The 14,974-nt window shown below is 45.2% G+C and overlaps 1 protein-coding gene across 2 annotated transcripts; it reads right to left on the reverse strand.

Moving 5' to 3' along the window:
• Nucleotides 1-7,415: 7,415 nt before the first annotated feature.
• Nucleotides 7,416-11,346, reverse strand: LOC125522641 (uncharacterized protein At1g66480-like). Of its 2 annotated transcripts, none has more exons than XM_048687689.2 (2): nt 10,408-11,343; nt 7,416-8,009 (listed from the first exon to the last, which is right to left on the reverse strand). In XM_048687689.2, the coding sequence occupies exons 1-2, from the start codon at nt 11,212-11,214 to the stop codon at nt 7,965-7,967; spliced, it is 852 nt and encodes a 283-aa protein (XP_048543646.1). In that variant the 5' UTR covers nt 11,215-11,343; the 3' UTR covers nt 7,416-7,964. The 2 variants fall into 2 exon arrangements, with proteins under 2 accessions (XP_048543646.1, XP_087391187.1); XM_087535061.1 differs by lacking the exon at nt 7,416-8,009 and adding an exon at nt 8,016-8,969 and having other exon boundaries at nt 10,408-11,346.
• Nucleotides 11,347-14,974: the final 3,628 nt, after the last annotated feature.

Genomic DNA, 14,974 nt, shown 5'->3' on the forward strand with positions numbered 1-14,974 from the left:
GTAGTAGACATCAACGTACTTAAACGTACCATCCTTAGCCCTCCCCATCACCATAGGGAGGCCTAAGTATCGTTCACTCAGGGCCTCCTCCGTTATTCCATGCACATGCTTGAGCTCGTTCTTGTCTTCATCTGGGGTGTCTTTACCAAAAAAGATCGCTGATTTATGAAGGTTTACTTTCTGGCCCGATGCTGCTTCATAGTCATGCAATATGGAGCGTAGGGTCTCGAAATTTGCCCTTGAAACCTCCACAAAGACCACGCTATTGTCAGCAAAGAGAAGGTGGGTAACCATTGGGCCACCACCTCCAAACGACACCCCCTTGATGTTTCCCTCTCTCTGAGCCTCCTTCAGTAATGCAGAGAAGCCCTCCACACAAAACAAGAAAAGGTATGGAGAAAGCGGATCCCCCTGTCGAAGCCCTCTGGTGGGATCAAAACTCTTAGAGAGCCCACCGTTAAGTTTCACCGAGAATTTTGCAGACTTCACACATCTCATGACCATCTCTATCCAGTGACCAAAGAAGCCAAACTTCAACATCTTTTCAAGAAAATCCCACTCAACTCTGTCATATGCCTTCATCATATCCAGCTTGACCGCACAGATAGGTTTCCTCCTTTTCCTCTTCCGAATAGCATGGACACACTGATATGCAACCAACACATTATTAGTTATAAGTCTGTCCGGTACAAACGCAGTCTACTCCTCATAGATCATGAAAGGGAGAACAACCTTCAAGCGATTGGCCAGTGCCTTCACCGCAATCTTATATAGTACGTTACATAAACTGATAGGGCAGAACTGCGCCAATAATTCAGGTGACTTTACTTTCGGGATCATTACAATTATCGTGTCATTGAAGCCATCGGGGGCCGCAGTTCCAGCGAGGAACTCACAAACCGCAGCACACACATCGTCCTTAACAAGCGCCCAGTGGCGTTGGTAGAACATGGCCGGGAGGCCGGCCGGGCCCGGCGCCTTCGTAGGCCTCATCTAGAAGAGAGCGGCCTACGACACCAATGATGCATGCAGTGGAATCCAGTGACGCGTAACATGAGAACAACTACCCTGCAGCAAATATTCACAATTCTTTTATAGATAAATCAAACAATCACTGCTTTCTCAAAGAAAAAAGCAAATATTAACTACGGCCTTGTATCTAGAAAGCCCACTCTTTCATTCTTTTTTTACTGGTTTGATTTTTTTGTTGCTAAAAAAGGCAATTGCCTTTTAACCTCTAGCCCTTTGACCTCTACTTGACCATTTTGACCTCTGGGAGAGAGGGAGAGAGGTCCCCACGGCTTGTTCATCCATGGCCTCCCCTAAGTTCTACCCTCTGGTCGTTGGCCACCATGGTTCTCAGAGGGGCGGTAGCCTCTCTAAGATTGGATCTCTTTTCTCCGTCTCTCCGTTTTTTGCTCCTGTTTTCTGTCCAAATACTGTTTCTTTTATTGCCGGAGATCCATAAGTTCGATCAGGCTAACATTTTAAGGGATTTTTCTCTGGAAATTAGCTTTTTTGCGGCAAAAGAAGGGCTCCAACCGACTTAAGAGCTAGCCACAAGGGCCCATAGCGCGGCCAGGGGGGTGCTGCTACTTGTGAACTGCGTTGGGATTTTCCCGAAGAGGAGAGAATGATGCAGTACAGTAGAGATAAGTATTTCCCTTAGTTAAGAACGAAAGTTATCAATTCAGTAGGAGAACCAAGCAACACCTCGTTAGTAGCACCTGCACACAAACAATAAATCCCTGCAACACAACGCGAACAAGGGATTGTCAATCCCTACGGGCAAGATTAAATTGTATGGTGATAGATAGATAGATCAAACAAAAAATATATAAAATAAAATAAATAAAGAAAAAACGCAGCAAGGTATTTTTTTGTTTTAATATATGATAAAAGTAGACCCGTGGGCCATAGTTTACACTAGAGGCTTCTCTCTTGAAAATAGCATACGATGGGTAAACAAATTACGGTTGGACAATTGATAGAAAAGCAAATAATTATTATAGCTTTTATGCATGATTATTATTTGAGTCTTTTCTAAACTCTTTTATGCATGATTATTATATCTTTGTATTTTCCTCTGATCTATCTGTTTGGTTGGGCCAACTAGATCGATTTATCTTGCAATGAGAGAGATACTTTATAATGGGTTCAATCTTGCGGTGATCTATATCCTAGTGACAGAAAGGAACAAGACACGTATTTGTATTGTTGGCATTAAGGATAAAACGATGGGGTTTATTCATGTTGCTTAAGTTAACTTTGTCTACATCATGTCATCTTGTTTAAGGCGTTACTCCATTCTTTATGAACTTATTACTCTAGATGCATGCTGAATAGTGGTCAATGTGTGCAGTAATAGTAATAGGTGCAGGAAGGAGTTCGTCTACTTTTCTCGGACGTGATGCCTATATACATGATTATTGTCTTGGATATTGTCATAACTATGCGTTTTTCTATTAATTGCCCAATAGTAATTTGTTTACCCACCGTATGCTTTTTGTTCGAAAGAAAAGTCTCTAGTGAAAACGATAGCCTCTGGGTCTATCTTTATCATATATTAGAATCCAAAAATACCTTGCTGCAATTTATTTACCGTTATTTTATTTTGTGTTTTTGTTTATCTATCTACCATTAACATACTTGATCCTTGCAATTAACCGCCTAGGGATTGACAACCTCCTTGATAACATCAGGTGCACGTATTTATTCTTTTGTGTGTAGGTGCTGTTCACGAGGTTTTGTGTGGTTCTCCTACTGGATTGATAGCCATGGTTCTTAACTGAGGAAAATACTTATCTCTACTATACTGCATCATCCTCTCCTCTTCAAGCAAATCCTAACGCAGCTCACAAATAGCACGCATTCCTATACAAAAGATTTGACCTGCTTCCTCCAGGTCACATCAAACCCTTTCATACATAAGGTTTGTTGTAAGAATGGCCATTTCACCTTATCATTAAGCCTTTTCAAAATCCACTTTGAAAACCACTCCATCTAGTTTCTTCGACTGGATTTCATGTGGTGTTTCATGGAGGACGACCACCCCCTCAAGTATGTGTTGTCCAGGCATGAAGGCAATTTGAGTCGGTTAAACCATAGAATGAGCAATGTGTGTCAGATGGTGATAACCCACAAGTATAGGGGATCGCAACAGCTTTCGAGGGTAGAGTATTCAACCCAAATTTATTGGTTCGACACAAGGGGAGCCAAAGAATATTCTCAAGTATTAGCAACCGGGTTGTCAATTCAATCACACCTGGAAACTTAGTATCTGCAGCAAAGTGTTTAGTAGCAAATTAATATGATAGTGGTGGTAGCAGCAACAAAAGTAAAGACAGCAAAAGTAATGTTTTTGGTATTTTGTAGTGATTGTAACAGTAGCAGCGGGAAAGTAAATAAGCGTAAACCAGTATATAGAAAACTCGTAAGCACCGGATCAGTGATGGATAATTATGCCGGATGCGGTTCATCATGTAACAACCATAACATAGGGTGACACAGGACTAGCTCCAATTCATCAATGTAATATAGGCATGTATTCCGTATATAGTCGTACGTGCTTATGGAAAAAAACTTGCATGACATCTTTTGTCCTACCCTCCCGTGGCAGCTGAAGGAAATATGCCCTAGAGGCAATAATAAAGTTATTATTTATTTCCTTATATCATGATAAATGTTTATTATTCATGCTAGAATTGTATTAACCGGAAACATAATACATGTGTGAATACATAGACAAACAGTATGTCACTAGTATGCCTCTACTTGACTAGCTCGTTGAATCAAAGATGGTTAAGTTAGCCATAGACATGAGTTGTCATTTGATTAATGATATCACATCATTAGAGAATGATGTGATTGACTTGACCCATTTCGTTAGCATAGCACTTGATCGTTTAGTTTGTTGCTATTGCTTTCTTCATGACTTATACATGTTCCTATGACTATGAGATTATGCAACTCCCGTTTACCGGAGGAACACTTTGTGTGCTACCAAACGTCACAACGGAACTGAGTGATTATAAAGGTGCTCTACAGGTGTCTCCGAAGATGCTTGTTGGGTTGGCGTATTTCGAGATTAGGATTTTTCACTCTGATTGTCGGAGAGGTATCTCTGGGCCCACTCGGTAATGCACATCACTATAAGCCTTGCAAGCATTGCAACTAATGAGTTAGTTGCGGGATGATGTGTTATGGAACGAGTAAAGAGACTTGCCGGTAACGAGATTGAACTAGGTATTGAGATACCGACGATCGAATCTCGGGCAAGTAACATACCGATGACAAAGGGAACAACGTATGTTGTTATGCGGTTTGACCGATAAAGATCTTCGTAGAATATGTAGGAGCCAATATGAGCATCCAGGTTCCGCTATTGGTGATTGACAGGAGACGTGTCTCGGTCATGTCTACATAGTTCTCGAACCCGTAGGGTCCGCACGCTTAAAGTTCGATGACGGTTATATTATGAGTTTATATGTTTTGATGTACCGAAGGAGTTCAGAGTCCCGGATGTGATCGGGGACATGACGAGGAGTCTCGAAATGGTCGAGACGTAAAGATCGATATATTGGACGACTATATTCGGACAACGGAAAGGTTCCGAGTGATTCGGGTATTTTCGGGAGTACCGGGGAGTTACGGGAATTCGTATTGGGCCTTAATGGGCCATACGGGAAAGGAGAGAAAGGCCTCAAAGGGTGGCCACACCCCTCCCCATGGGCTGGTCTGAATTGGACTAGGGAGGGGGCGTCCCCTTCCTTCCTTCTCCTTTTCCCTTCCCTTTCCTTCCCTCCTACTCCTACTACATGGAAGGGCTCCTAGTTCTACTAGGAAAAGGGGAATCCTACTCCTGGTGGGAGCAGGACTTCCCTAGGGCGCGCCATAGAGAGGGACGGCCCTCCCCCTCCTCCACTCCTTTATATACGGGGGCAGGGGGCACCCCAAAGACACAACAATTGATCTCTTGATCTCTTTGCCGTGTGCGGTGCCCCCCTCCACCATAATCCACCTCGATCATATCGTAGTGGTGCTTAGGCGAAGCCCTGCGTCGGTAGAACATCATCATGGTCACCACGCCGTCGTGCTGACGAAACTCTCCCTCAACACTCGGCTGGATAGGAGTTCGAGGGACGTCATCGAGTTGAACGTGTGCAGAACTCGGAGGTGTCGTGCGTTCGGTACTTGATCGATCGGATCGTGAAGACGTACGACTACATCAACCACGTTGTACTAACTCTTCCGCTTTCGGTCTACGAGGGTACGTGGACAACACTCTCCCCTCTCGTTGCTATGCATCACCATGATCTTGCATGTGCGTAAGAATTTTTTTGAAATTACTACGTTCCCCAACAGCAGCGGGGTCCTATTGGAAACTAAGGGATATTAAGGCCTCCTTTTAATAGAGAATCGGAACAAAGCATTAGCACATAGTGAATACATGAACTCCTCAAACTAAGGTCATCACCGGGAGTGGTCCCGATTATTGTCACTTCGGGGTTGCCGGATCATAACACATAGTAGGTGACTATAGACTTGCAAGATAGGATCAAGAACTTATATTCATGAAAACATAATAGGTTCAGATCTGAAATCATGGCACTCGGGCCTTAGTGACAAGCATTAAGCATAGCAAATTCATAGCAACATCAATCTAAGAACATAGTGGATACTAGGGATCAAACCCTAACAAAACTAACTTGATTACATGATAAATCTCATCCAACCCATCACCGTCCAGCAAGCCTATAATGGAATTACTCACGCACGGCGGTGAGCATCATGAAATTGGTGATGGAGGATGGTTGATGATAACGACGGCGACGAATCCCTCTCTCCGGAGCCCCGAACGGACTCCAGATCAGCCCTCCTGAGAGGTTTTAGGGCTTGGCGACGTATCGTAAAACGCGTTAATTTCTTCTCTCTGATTTTTTTCTCTCCGAAAGCAAATATATAGAGTTGGAGTTGGCGTCAGAGGGCATCCAGGGGGCCCACGAGGTAGGGGGCGCGCCCTAGTGGGGGGCGCCCCCCCTGGTCTTCATCTTTGGTGAGGATTTTTTATTATTTTTTCTAAGATGTTCCTGGAGTTTCAGGTCATTCCGAGAATATGGCAATTCTGCTGAAAACAGCGTCAGTCCGGGTTAGTTCCATTGAAATCATACAAGTTAGAGTCCAAAACAAGGGCAAAAGTGTTTGGAAAAGTAGATACGACGGAGACGTATCAGACGGTTTGTACCAACTTTTGTGATCTCGAAGTTCACACTAATTAGACATATAGGTCTGAACTACTCAATGTGAACCGCTATTCCTTCTTTGGTAACAACGTAATTGTTCCAAAGTTCAATTTAAAAAGTTATAAGTGACCATTAAACAAATCATGAAACATAGGCATCAAGTCGCCTTTAATAATATCCCAACACCTCAAGCACTTCCATCTCTAAAAAAGGGGCAGTAAGAACCTCATTCTCATCTTTGCCCAGTTGTGGTATATCCTCAACCAAACTCTCGTTTAGTGAGACATAATTGTCTACTCGGGCCCAAACAACTTTTTATGAAAGTTAGTATCTTAAGATTATCATGCCAACAATTGTATCTTCGTGCTGTTCAAGTTGTATGATCCTCTTTTTCCTATGTTTCCCATTGACAATCATATGGAAAAATTGTGTATTATTATCTCAAGGAACCAGGCGACACACTTTAGCTTTAAGCGCCCATTTGATATCTTCTTCCCGAGAAGCTTCGCCAAACTGACCTTAGCCTCTCTTTTAGCCACCCGCTCATTTAATGTCGAGTGAGTTATTCTTGGCTTTTATATCGAGATCGTTAATGATGTTAAGCAACCTCTTTTTCTGCTGCTTATATATACCACTATTATTCTTAGCCCAACCCGTAAAAAATTGTCGCAAGTGTCTAATCTTAATTTGCCAGTTTTCGACATTCGACACACCCCCTTGCTCTAAGGCCCATTCCCTTGCAATTAGCTCAAGGAAGTCCTCTCTTGAACCACACAGTTTCGAACAAGAAGATATTTTTGTTTCCATGATGCACCGCATCACCGGAATCAACAAGAAGGGGTGTGTTGTCAGATATTCCTCTTTGTAACACACGCACTGTTAGTAGAGGAAATTTTTGTTCCCATTCGATACTCGTCAAAACTTTGTCTAACTTCTCATATGTTGGATTCTGTAACTTGTTTGCCCAAGTGTATTGCCTACCCATGAGGTCAATCTCTCTCAGATCTAGGCTTTCTATAATAGCATTAAACATGAATGACCATCGGCCATCGAAGTTGTCATTATTCTTTTCTTCTCCCCTCCTAATAATGTTACATGTTTATTTCATATTTGTGTTGCTGCTTATTATCAGTCTGGACGATACCGATAGCTATATTTACTAAGTGTGCACCCTTTTATTGTCATACCAAAGCCAATTTATAGTTCTCTTGATTACCGACAAATAGATGTCTGTGTTTGGACAAAATTGAATATTTTTCATGTATTTATATATTTACTGTACAATAGACTGGCACGGCGACGCACGCCATCAATGATCTAATCTTCATCTACAAGCACCCATACGCACTTCGCCATGGTGCAGTCCACGAGCGAATTCCCCAATAAGTCGGGTTGCCTCCAAAGTATTGCCACATATTCGCCCAATTCTTCCCTTGCTTCCTAGTATCCGAGCTTGGTTTCGGTACTCCCGGGCATATTGTACGCTGAATGAATGCTGAACGTGCCTTTCTTGTCGAAAAAGCATGCCCAAAAATCACCTTTTCTCCATTGGGACGGGCTCTTGATCACCTCGACTTCCATTGGGATAAACTCTTCTTGCAGCCTCTGGACGTTCCACGAGGCGGAGTTACCGTCCATGAAATCACTAACCCTATCGTTCTCCACACTTTGAATCTGAAGAGGCCATCAACCAGCTCTCTCACTTCAGGCGGACGAAAAAAGTCATGCTATGATCTCATCCGGCAAGGCCACGAACCGCGTTCGCTTCTGAAACACCACAAACGAAATCACAGGAGAAAATGTCAGCAAAAGCGACGGACAATTCGTTTCAAGCCAAACGCTAATCTGTTTGCGCATTACGCGAAAATGATAGGCAAAGATTTGAACAGAAAGTGCAGGGAACCGAGATCGCGTGACGAAGCCAATATTAATTTAGCGTACTTATTTGTGACAAAAAAATCAAAGAAATCCTGATGAAAGGCTCTGCTGATGTATTATCCCTTAACTTCGAGCGAGAAAAATTGGCACATATTGAAAACTATTGCTGATGTTGTCATGGTGATAAAGTTAACTCCAAATCTTCAATTAGATAGTTGCCCTAGAGAAAACTTCGGTGAGATAGTTATCATATCGTCATGGTGATAAGGTTAACTTCAATGAGATGGCACCCCGGAAAAAGCTCAGTGAGATGGTATCATATCATCATCTAACGGCTGCCCGCTGCTGCCTAAGCTAGTTTGATGGTCTGGATTGCCGGTTTGACGTTGAGGTGCTCAACAATAAATCAAACAAGTAAGTTGCAACATTAGTGACGGTGACCCGGAAGAATCGGCCGGAGCTACACTAATAATGGGCATAAAGCGGATCAAGCAACTTGGCTCGTTATGATCCCTGAAAATTTCTCGATCTAGACACTTGGTCAGACATGTGACCCTCAGCGTGTTTCTTCTGCTACCATAAAATTCAGGTAGGCCTAATGTTTTGAAACGGCAATTTAAGATCATCCTTGGTACGCATAGACTTTCCACAACTCTGACTGTAGATCAGCTCCACTAGAGTAGTTATTATAAATGTGGAAGGAGCATCACAATTGCTGCTAAAATATCTGTTGACAACGTTTAAGATTCAGAGAACTTGCTCTGAAACTTCAGCATGTGAAGCATTTTCCATGGTAGATCTATGACTGCTACTGCTGTGATTCATCCGCAGCCAGAAAGTGAGAATGGTCTCATGCCGCCAGATATTCAAGTAGGAGTATGACAAGCAACTGTATTTTGTATCATCACTCCACCATTCAAATCCTAGAATTGATCGCCAACAAATAACTAACGTAGTACTCCCTTCGTTTCTTTTTAATCCGCATATAAGATTTGGTCAAAGTCAGGTTTTATTGAGTTTTACTTCCTCCGTCACAGTTTAGAAGGCACAATTAAATTTGCGTGCGTTTCCACAATAGACAAGGTTTAGAGCGCATTGCATTTATGTCTAGTAGCTAATTAGTACTCCTATATACTATTTCTATACGCATGCATAGTGTAAATGCTATTTTTTAATCCATCTCACAACCAATAGATAATCACCTAGGTCCCGGAGAATTTCCAAGCGCGCCTTCTAAACCGTGACGGAGGGAGTACTAACTTTATATATAAAAATATAAACATTCACAATATGAAATCAATATTATCAGATGCACCATCAGACGTATTTTCATACTATATAGTTTTTGTATTGTAGATGTTCATATTTTTTTATATATTTAGTCAAAATTTGTGTAGTTTGACTTTGACTAAATGTTATATACGAAGTAAAAAGAAACGGAGGGAGTAACGTGTCAGAAAAAACCTCAAACACTCTTCTACTCAATACTACTTAAGACACATCTGCATCAGCCGAAAATACTGGTCACACCGTCAACAGCTCCAGATGGTGCCTCATTGGACACGTACGGATCCGATGGTGTACCAATATTTCTTACTCCCTCCGTTCTATAATATAAAAACATTTTTTGCACTGGTGTAGCGTCAAAAACGTTCTTATATTATGAGACGGAGGGAGTAGTTTTTTCAGTTTTGACAGTCCATAGAGATAAACTCATGGCTTGTTTACATATTCCTACATGGACAGAGTGAAACAGAGAAAAATATTTTGCACACCATGTTTTAATTAGATTATAATGGTATGAATTAGTGTAAGATAAATTTCATAAGAAATTTTATTGGGCAAACTGTGTGAATTAAACCAGAGATCCATACAGCATACTAAAGGCATGTCCAGCAGAGTATCGAAAAATAATACTTCTTTGTATCAAAATATAAGATGTTTTTGCAGAACAACAAAAACATCTTATTGTTAATTTATTAAAAACTGTGTTGGTCAAAATAAATAGTTGTAATACATACTTTTGGGTGAAAGTTTCCGTATTATTTTTTCAACCGGGCAATGAGATACCACCGTTGCTTGAAAGAAAAAACTTAGTTTCCCTTCCCGCAGAACTTTTTATTTAAATGCAGATGAATGAAAAGCAATGCAAAAGGACCAATAGCAGTGATTATTTTTAGAATGGAATCAAGTTATTTGATGCAGACCTTAATAGCATGGCTCTATCAAGATAATAAATACATAAATATATTTTGAATAAAAAACTTTGAAAGAAGCAGTGCATTACCTCCTTGCGGCTGGCCTTGACGTCCGCTGATGCATACTCCGGCGTGCGGGGTAGAGCGGACCGCCTATCCGGCGTCTTCGCCGTCTCTGCACCCCTCTCCGGCGTCGGCATCATGAACCTCGCACCCCACTCGGGCGTTACGGCGAATCTGGGACTCCTCTCTGGCTTCTCCGCGAACCTGCCGGCGCCCCAGTCCGGCGTAGGCACGAACCGAGGGCTCCGCTCTGGCGTCTGCGCGAGCCCTCCAGTGCCCCAGTCCGCCGTCGGCCATAACCGCGGGCTCCGCTCCGGCGTCAATGCGCCGTTCCCACCGTTGGCGGCGCAGAGCTGCATGATCTTAGCGGCCGCCTCGGCGGCGTCCCGGCTCTCGCCCATGAGCTTGGCGAGCTGCGCCTTGGGCAGGCGCATCCTGAGCTGGACGGGCCCGCCCTCGGAGGCGGTGGACATCGGGGAGGCCGGCGCGGTCGGGAAGGAGAGGTCGGAGGTGGAGCGGCGCGTGAGCATGAGCGACTCGAGCCTCTCGCGCGCGCCGACGTGGAGCGCGCCGGACCAGGCGCGGCGCGGGGGCACGGTGGGGCGCGGCAGCGCGACGAGGAAGTAGAGCCGGCCCGGGCGGAGCAGCGCGTCGTGGTCGAGCGGGCGCGCGCGGACGCCGAGCAGCTTGACCTGCTCCGACTCGAGCAGCTGGAAGCCCGGGTGGTCGCGCAGCACGGCGCCCGCGTGCGCCGGCGGCTTCACCCGGAACGCGGTGCCGTCCAGCTGCATCACCTTGGCGCCCTTGCGCCGCCCGCCGATGCTGTTGCCCATTGCCCGCCGGCTGCTGCTGCTCCTTGCTCCCACGCTACGCTCTCCTCTTCCCTTTGATGGTGTGAGGTGAGGCGGGGCGTGGGTTCGGTTCGCGGGGTTCTTCGCGGCGTTTGTGCTTGGTGGGGTGCCGGGATTTAAAACGGGCGAGAGAAAAGGGTACTACTGTACACAGGGTAGGGGAACAGTTGGGAGTCAAAGGTTGTGGGGAGTTCACGCGAGTAGTGCTGTTGAGCTTGACGTGGACTGGAACTATATTATTTTCCTTGCTTGGGCGTCTACAAAGCTTCGCTAGCCGCCCACTATGGCTTAGCACTCTGAAAGTGGAAATGGAAGAGAGGAGGTTAAAGTGGGTTCTAGTGCATGCATGTCTAATTAACAATGAGCGAAGGATGAAAACACGTTTTGACCGTCCAATTAAGCTCGCAGTTCCAGAATCAGAGCAAGAACTTTACTTCGAGCGAAGCAAAACTTTGTAACTGCTATCTTTTACTACTGGTCTGAACGCCTTGGTTATTTTAGGGCTGCAAAGGGTAGGTTTGCTTCGTCTGTGCAGAACTGAAGAAGCATGCTGCATGCGTAAAACTTAAATTAGCCAGGTACGCTACTTTGTGTGCAAAACTGACTTGGTACCTAATTTGATGGGAGGAAATTAGCCAGAGACTTTAATTACCACGAGCGGCGTTTGTGGCACAGCTTGGAAAAAAATTATATGAGACCAGGTCAGCTTCTCCTCTCTCAGGCTGGTTGTAGTGGGAGTATCATAAGTAGTATCATGCATGCCAACTAGATGTTTTGGATGATATGACACACAATTAAATGAGGAAAGAGAGGATGTAGTATCATATCATGATACCGTATCATATTAAATGCTCCGCTAGTTTGTGTCATGCATGGCAATTAATAAGGCAATCTAAGATACTAACTTATGATACTATGCATTACGGAGTTAGTATCACACACTAGTATTATATGCATGATACTAGTATATGATACTCCCCATTACAACCAGCTTCAGCATCAGATCACATCATCCCATATTTACCGTGCTAGCAAACGTATCAGGTTCCACCAGTCGACTGCCTGCCCTGTTATTTCGTGGCCAAGTTTACATGTGCTGTTCGCGTTCATTTTAAACCCCTAGACGTAATGTCGAAAAAGAAAAGGGAAAACTAGACGTTGAACTTGCACCAATAACCAATAACCTCCGTTAGTATTAAGTGGGTTCGTACGTGTCCTGGTCTCATCGTTCTCGAAGCCATAGCTAGTTAATGGCGGTCCAGCAACAACACGCGTGCCGTACCGCCGGAGTCGCCACGGCGGACGCCCGCATGGTGCGTCCTTCACGGCACAGATCGGTGCAATCAAGGTCTTCCTTTTTGCATGCGCCCGTCACGGCACGGGATCGGATCGAGGAATGTCCTGCGGCGAGGTCAACCGCGCGCATGCATCGTATTAATGCGGCTATAGCTTAGCCGGCGCTCTGCCAGTCCGTTTCGCGGGATCGGGTGCCGGGAGGAGTCCGGCGATCCACGGCATCCGTCTTGTCGTATGTCGAACTGTAGGCGGAGAGCAAGCATGTCCTGCCTCTGTGCACGTTTGAACCGCCCGTGCTTCCGTCGTGAGTTTCCGGTCGATCGTTTCCTCATACTGTTAGATGTTCGATGTTCTATAAGCGCGTAATTGGTCGATTATCTATATTAAAGATGAACAGTTAGATTACATGGTTACACGTTAATCGCCTCCGAATTTGCGTACTAAAACACTGTATGTTGTAAAGGGCTACGGCGACCAACACAAATTACGGTACCGTGAATTGAACTCACACTGTATGCTTCTACCCAGCCATACTGTAGCTTGTTAGACTAAGCCAACCATGTTGACACTGTACACTAACTCTGGACCGGTTTAATTAGGCAGCAACGGAGAACGAGTCTTTGTCTTGCCACCAAATGTGCCACGACCGTCCGAGACTCATGACCTACCAATCCATATACGTAGACCACGTGTTTAGTTTTCCTCTCTCGACCTTCCCAGGATCCTGACCTGGTATCCCACATACATATGCCCGATCGTCACGACGCACCTTCTTTCCCACTTTCCGGCAGGAGCTAGCAAAGCAGAACATGGCTGATACGTATATACAGTATGATAGTAGATGCATGCATGCTGCTCTTTCTGCTGCGGTCGTTGGTCTTATCTGCATATGCTTCCTTTCTCAGCAGGGAATCTGCAACGGCATCCATCCTATTGTATTGGTTTTGGCTATCCATCTCGTCGTTTTCGCCGGTTGCACTTGCACACACGTCTCCCCGGCCCGAGAGCGCTCGTATCTCCGGCCGTTGGCCCAACAGAGGGTTTGAAAAATCGCCGTTTGGGACGATCTGGTGGTAAAATTGATTTGAGGCCGATTAGGCAGCCGCCGGTCCCAGGGTCGTCTTCAAAATGTTTTAGAAAAAAAAACAAGAATTCGACTATAGTTTGGCAAATGGGCATAAACTTCGGCGACTCAAGCAGTCTTTTACATAGCAAACTTAAATTACTTTTTTTAAAAAATAAAGAAAGGCCGCGACTACAAGAAGAACTCGCTGAACTCGGCGAAGTCGCCGCTGTCGCCGTCGTCCTTCTCCTCCTTCACGCGTCCGCCCTTACTGGACTCCTGCCCGGAGTCGCCCTGACGGACCAGTGGCGGGGCGTCGTCATTGTCGTAGAGGACGACGACGCCTCCCTCGTCGCGGACACGGCGCCGATGACGATCTCCTCTAGGGCGCGGCGCGACGCTCCAACTCCAGCCGCGCCCAGTCCTCCCGCACCCACTTCATGGCCGCCGCGTCGTCGAGCTCCGTCTTCACGGCGGCGAGCCCCGACTCCATTTTCGACTTGACGAGGTGGGGAGGAGGCGCGCCCGCCCTCGTTGATGACGATGCCGGCACTGCGGGTGCACCGGCCGAGCGACGTCTCCTTGAGCTCGGCCTTGATGCTGTAGAGCGCCGGCGACCCGGAGAAGTGGGGGGAGGAGGAAGAGGAGCTGGTCCTCCTCGGCATCCATTGGTCGCCGCTCCGGCGGGGGGCTGGGACGGCAGGGTACGTGAACGGCGGCTCGTTGCCGCCCTCGAGGTGCTCGAAGACGGCGTGGAGAGTGCGGCCGGGGGCGCCCCACCACAGGCGGCGACCGTCACTGTTCTTAGTCCCCCGCACCACTGGTGCGTTGTTGGTGGAGGCCAGCCGCTTCGCCTGCTGGCGTTCAAAGTAGGCCGCCCACGTGTAACGTCCGGATAATTAAGCTGCAGTAATCCTCTTGTAACGAGGCCATGTCACCATTTTTACTGTTGCTAATCTCGTTAGATTCAAAACGGTTCAAATTCAAATTTAAAATTTAAGTCAAAAATAATTTTTTTGAAAATGTCAAAACTAAAATGTGCAAGCTATGGCAAGTAATTCATAAGTATTATTGGTGGTGAAACCAAACTTTTATAAAAGTTTTGGTGCATTAAAATGATTAGAACAGTGGCAATATTAATTAATAAAATGCCTTTTATAATTTCTAAAATAGCAAACTACTTTAAATAAAATCGAATCTTTTTTGGCAATGTAAATAATTGAATCTCTAATCGTGGGCCAAGTCACATGTTATGTTAATGGTCATTTGCTAATGGAAAAGAAATTTAAAACAAAAACTATAAAAGAAAAATTATGAAACAAAAGAAAAAGAAGGAGGACCTAAGCTACTGGGCTTGTTAGACACCTAACTAAAGTAGGCCCA

Source organism: Triticum urartu, chromosome 7A, assembly GCF_056163025.1.
Source record: "Triticum urartu cultivar PI428250 chromosome 7A, HENAU_Tu73, whole genome shotgun sequence".
NCBI lineage: Eukaryota > Viridiplantae > Streptophyta > Magnoliopsida > Poales > Poaceae > Triticum > Triticum urartu.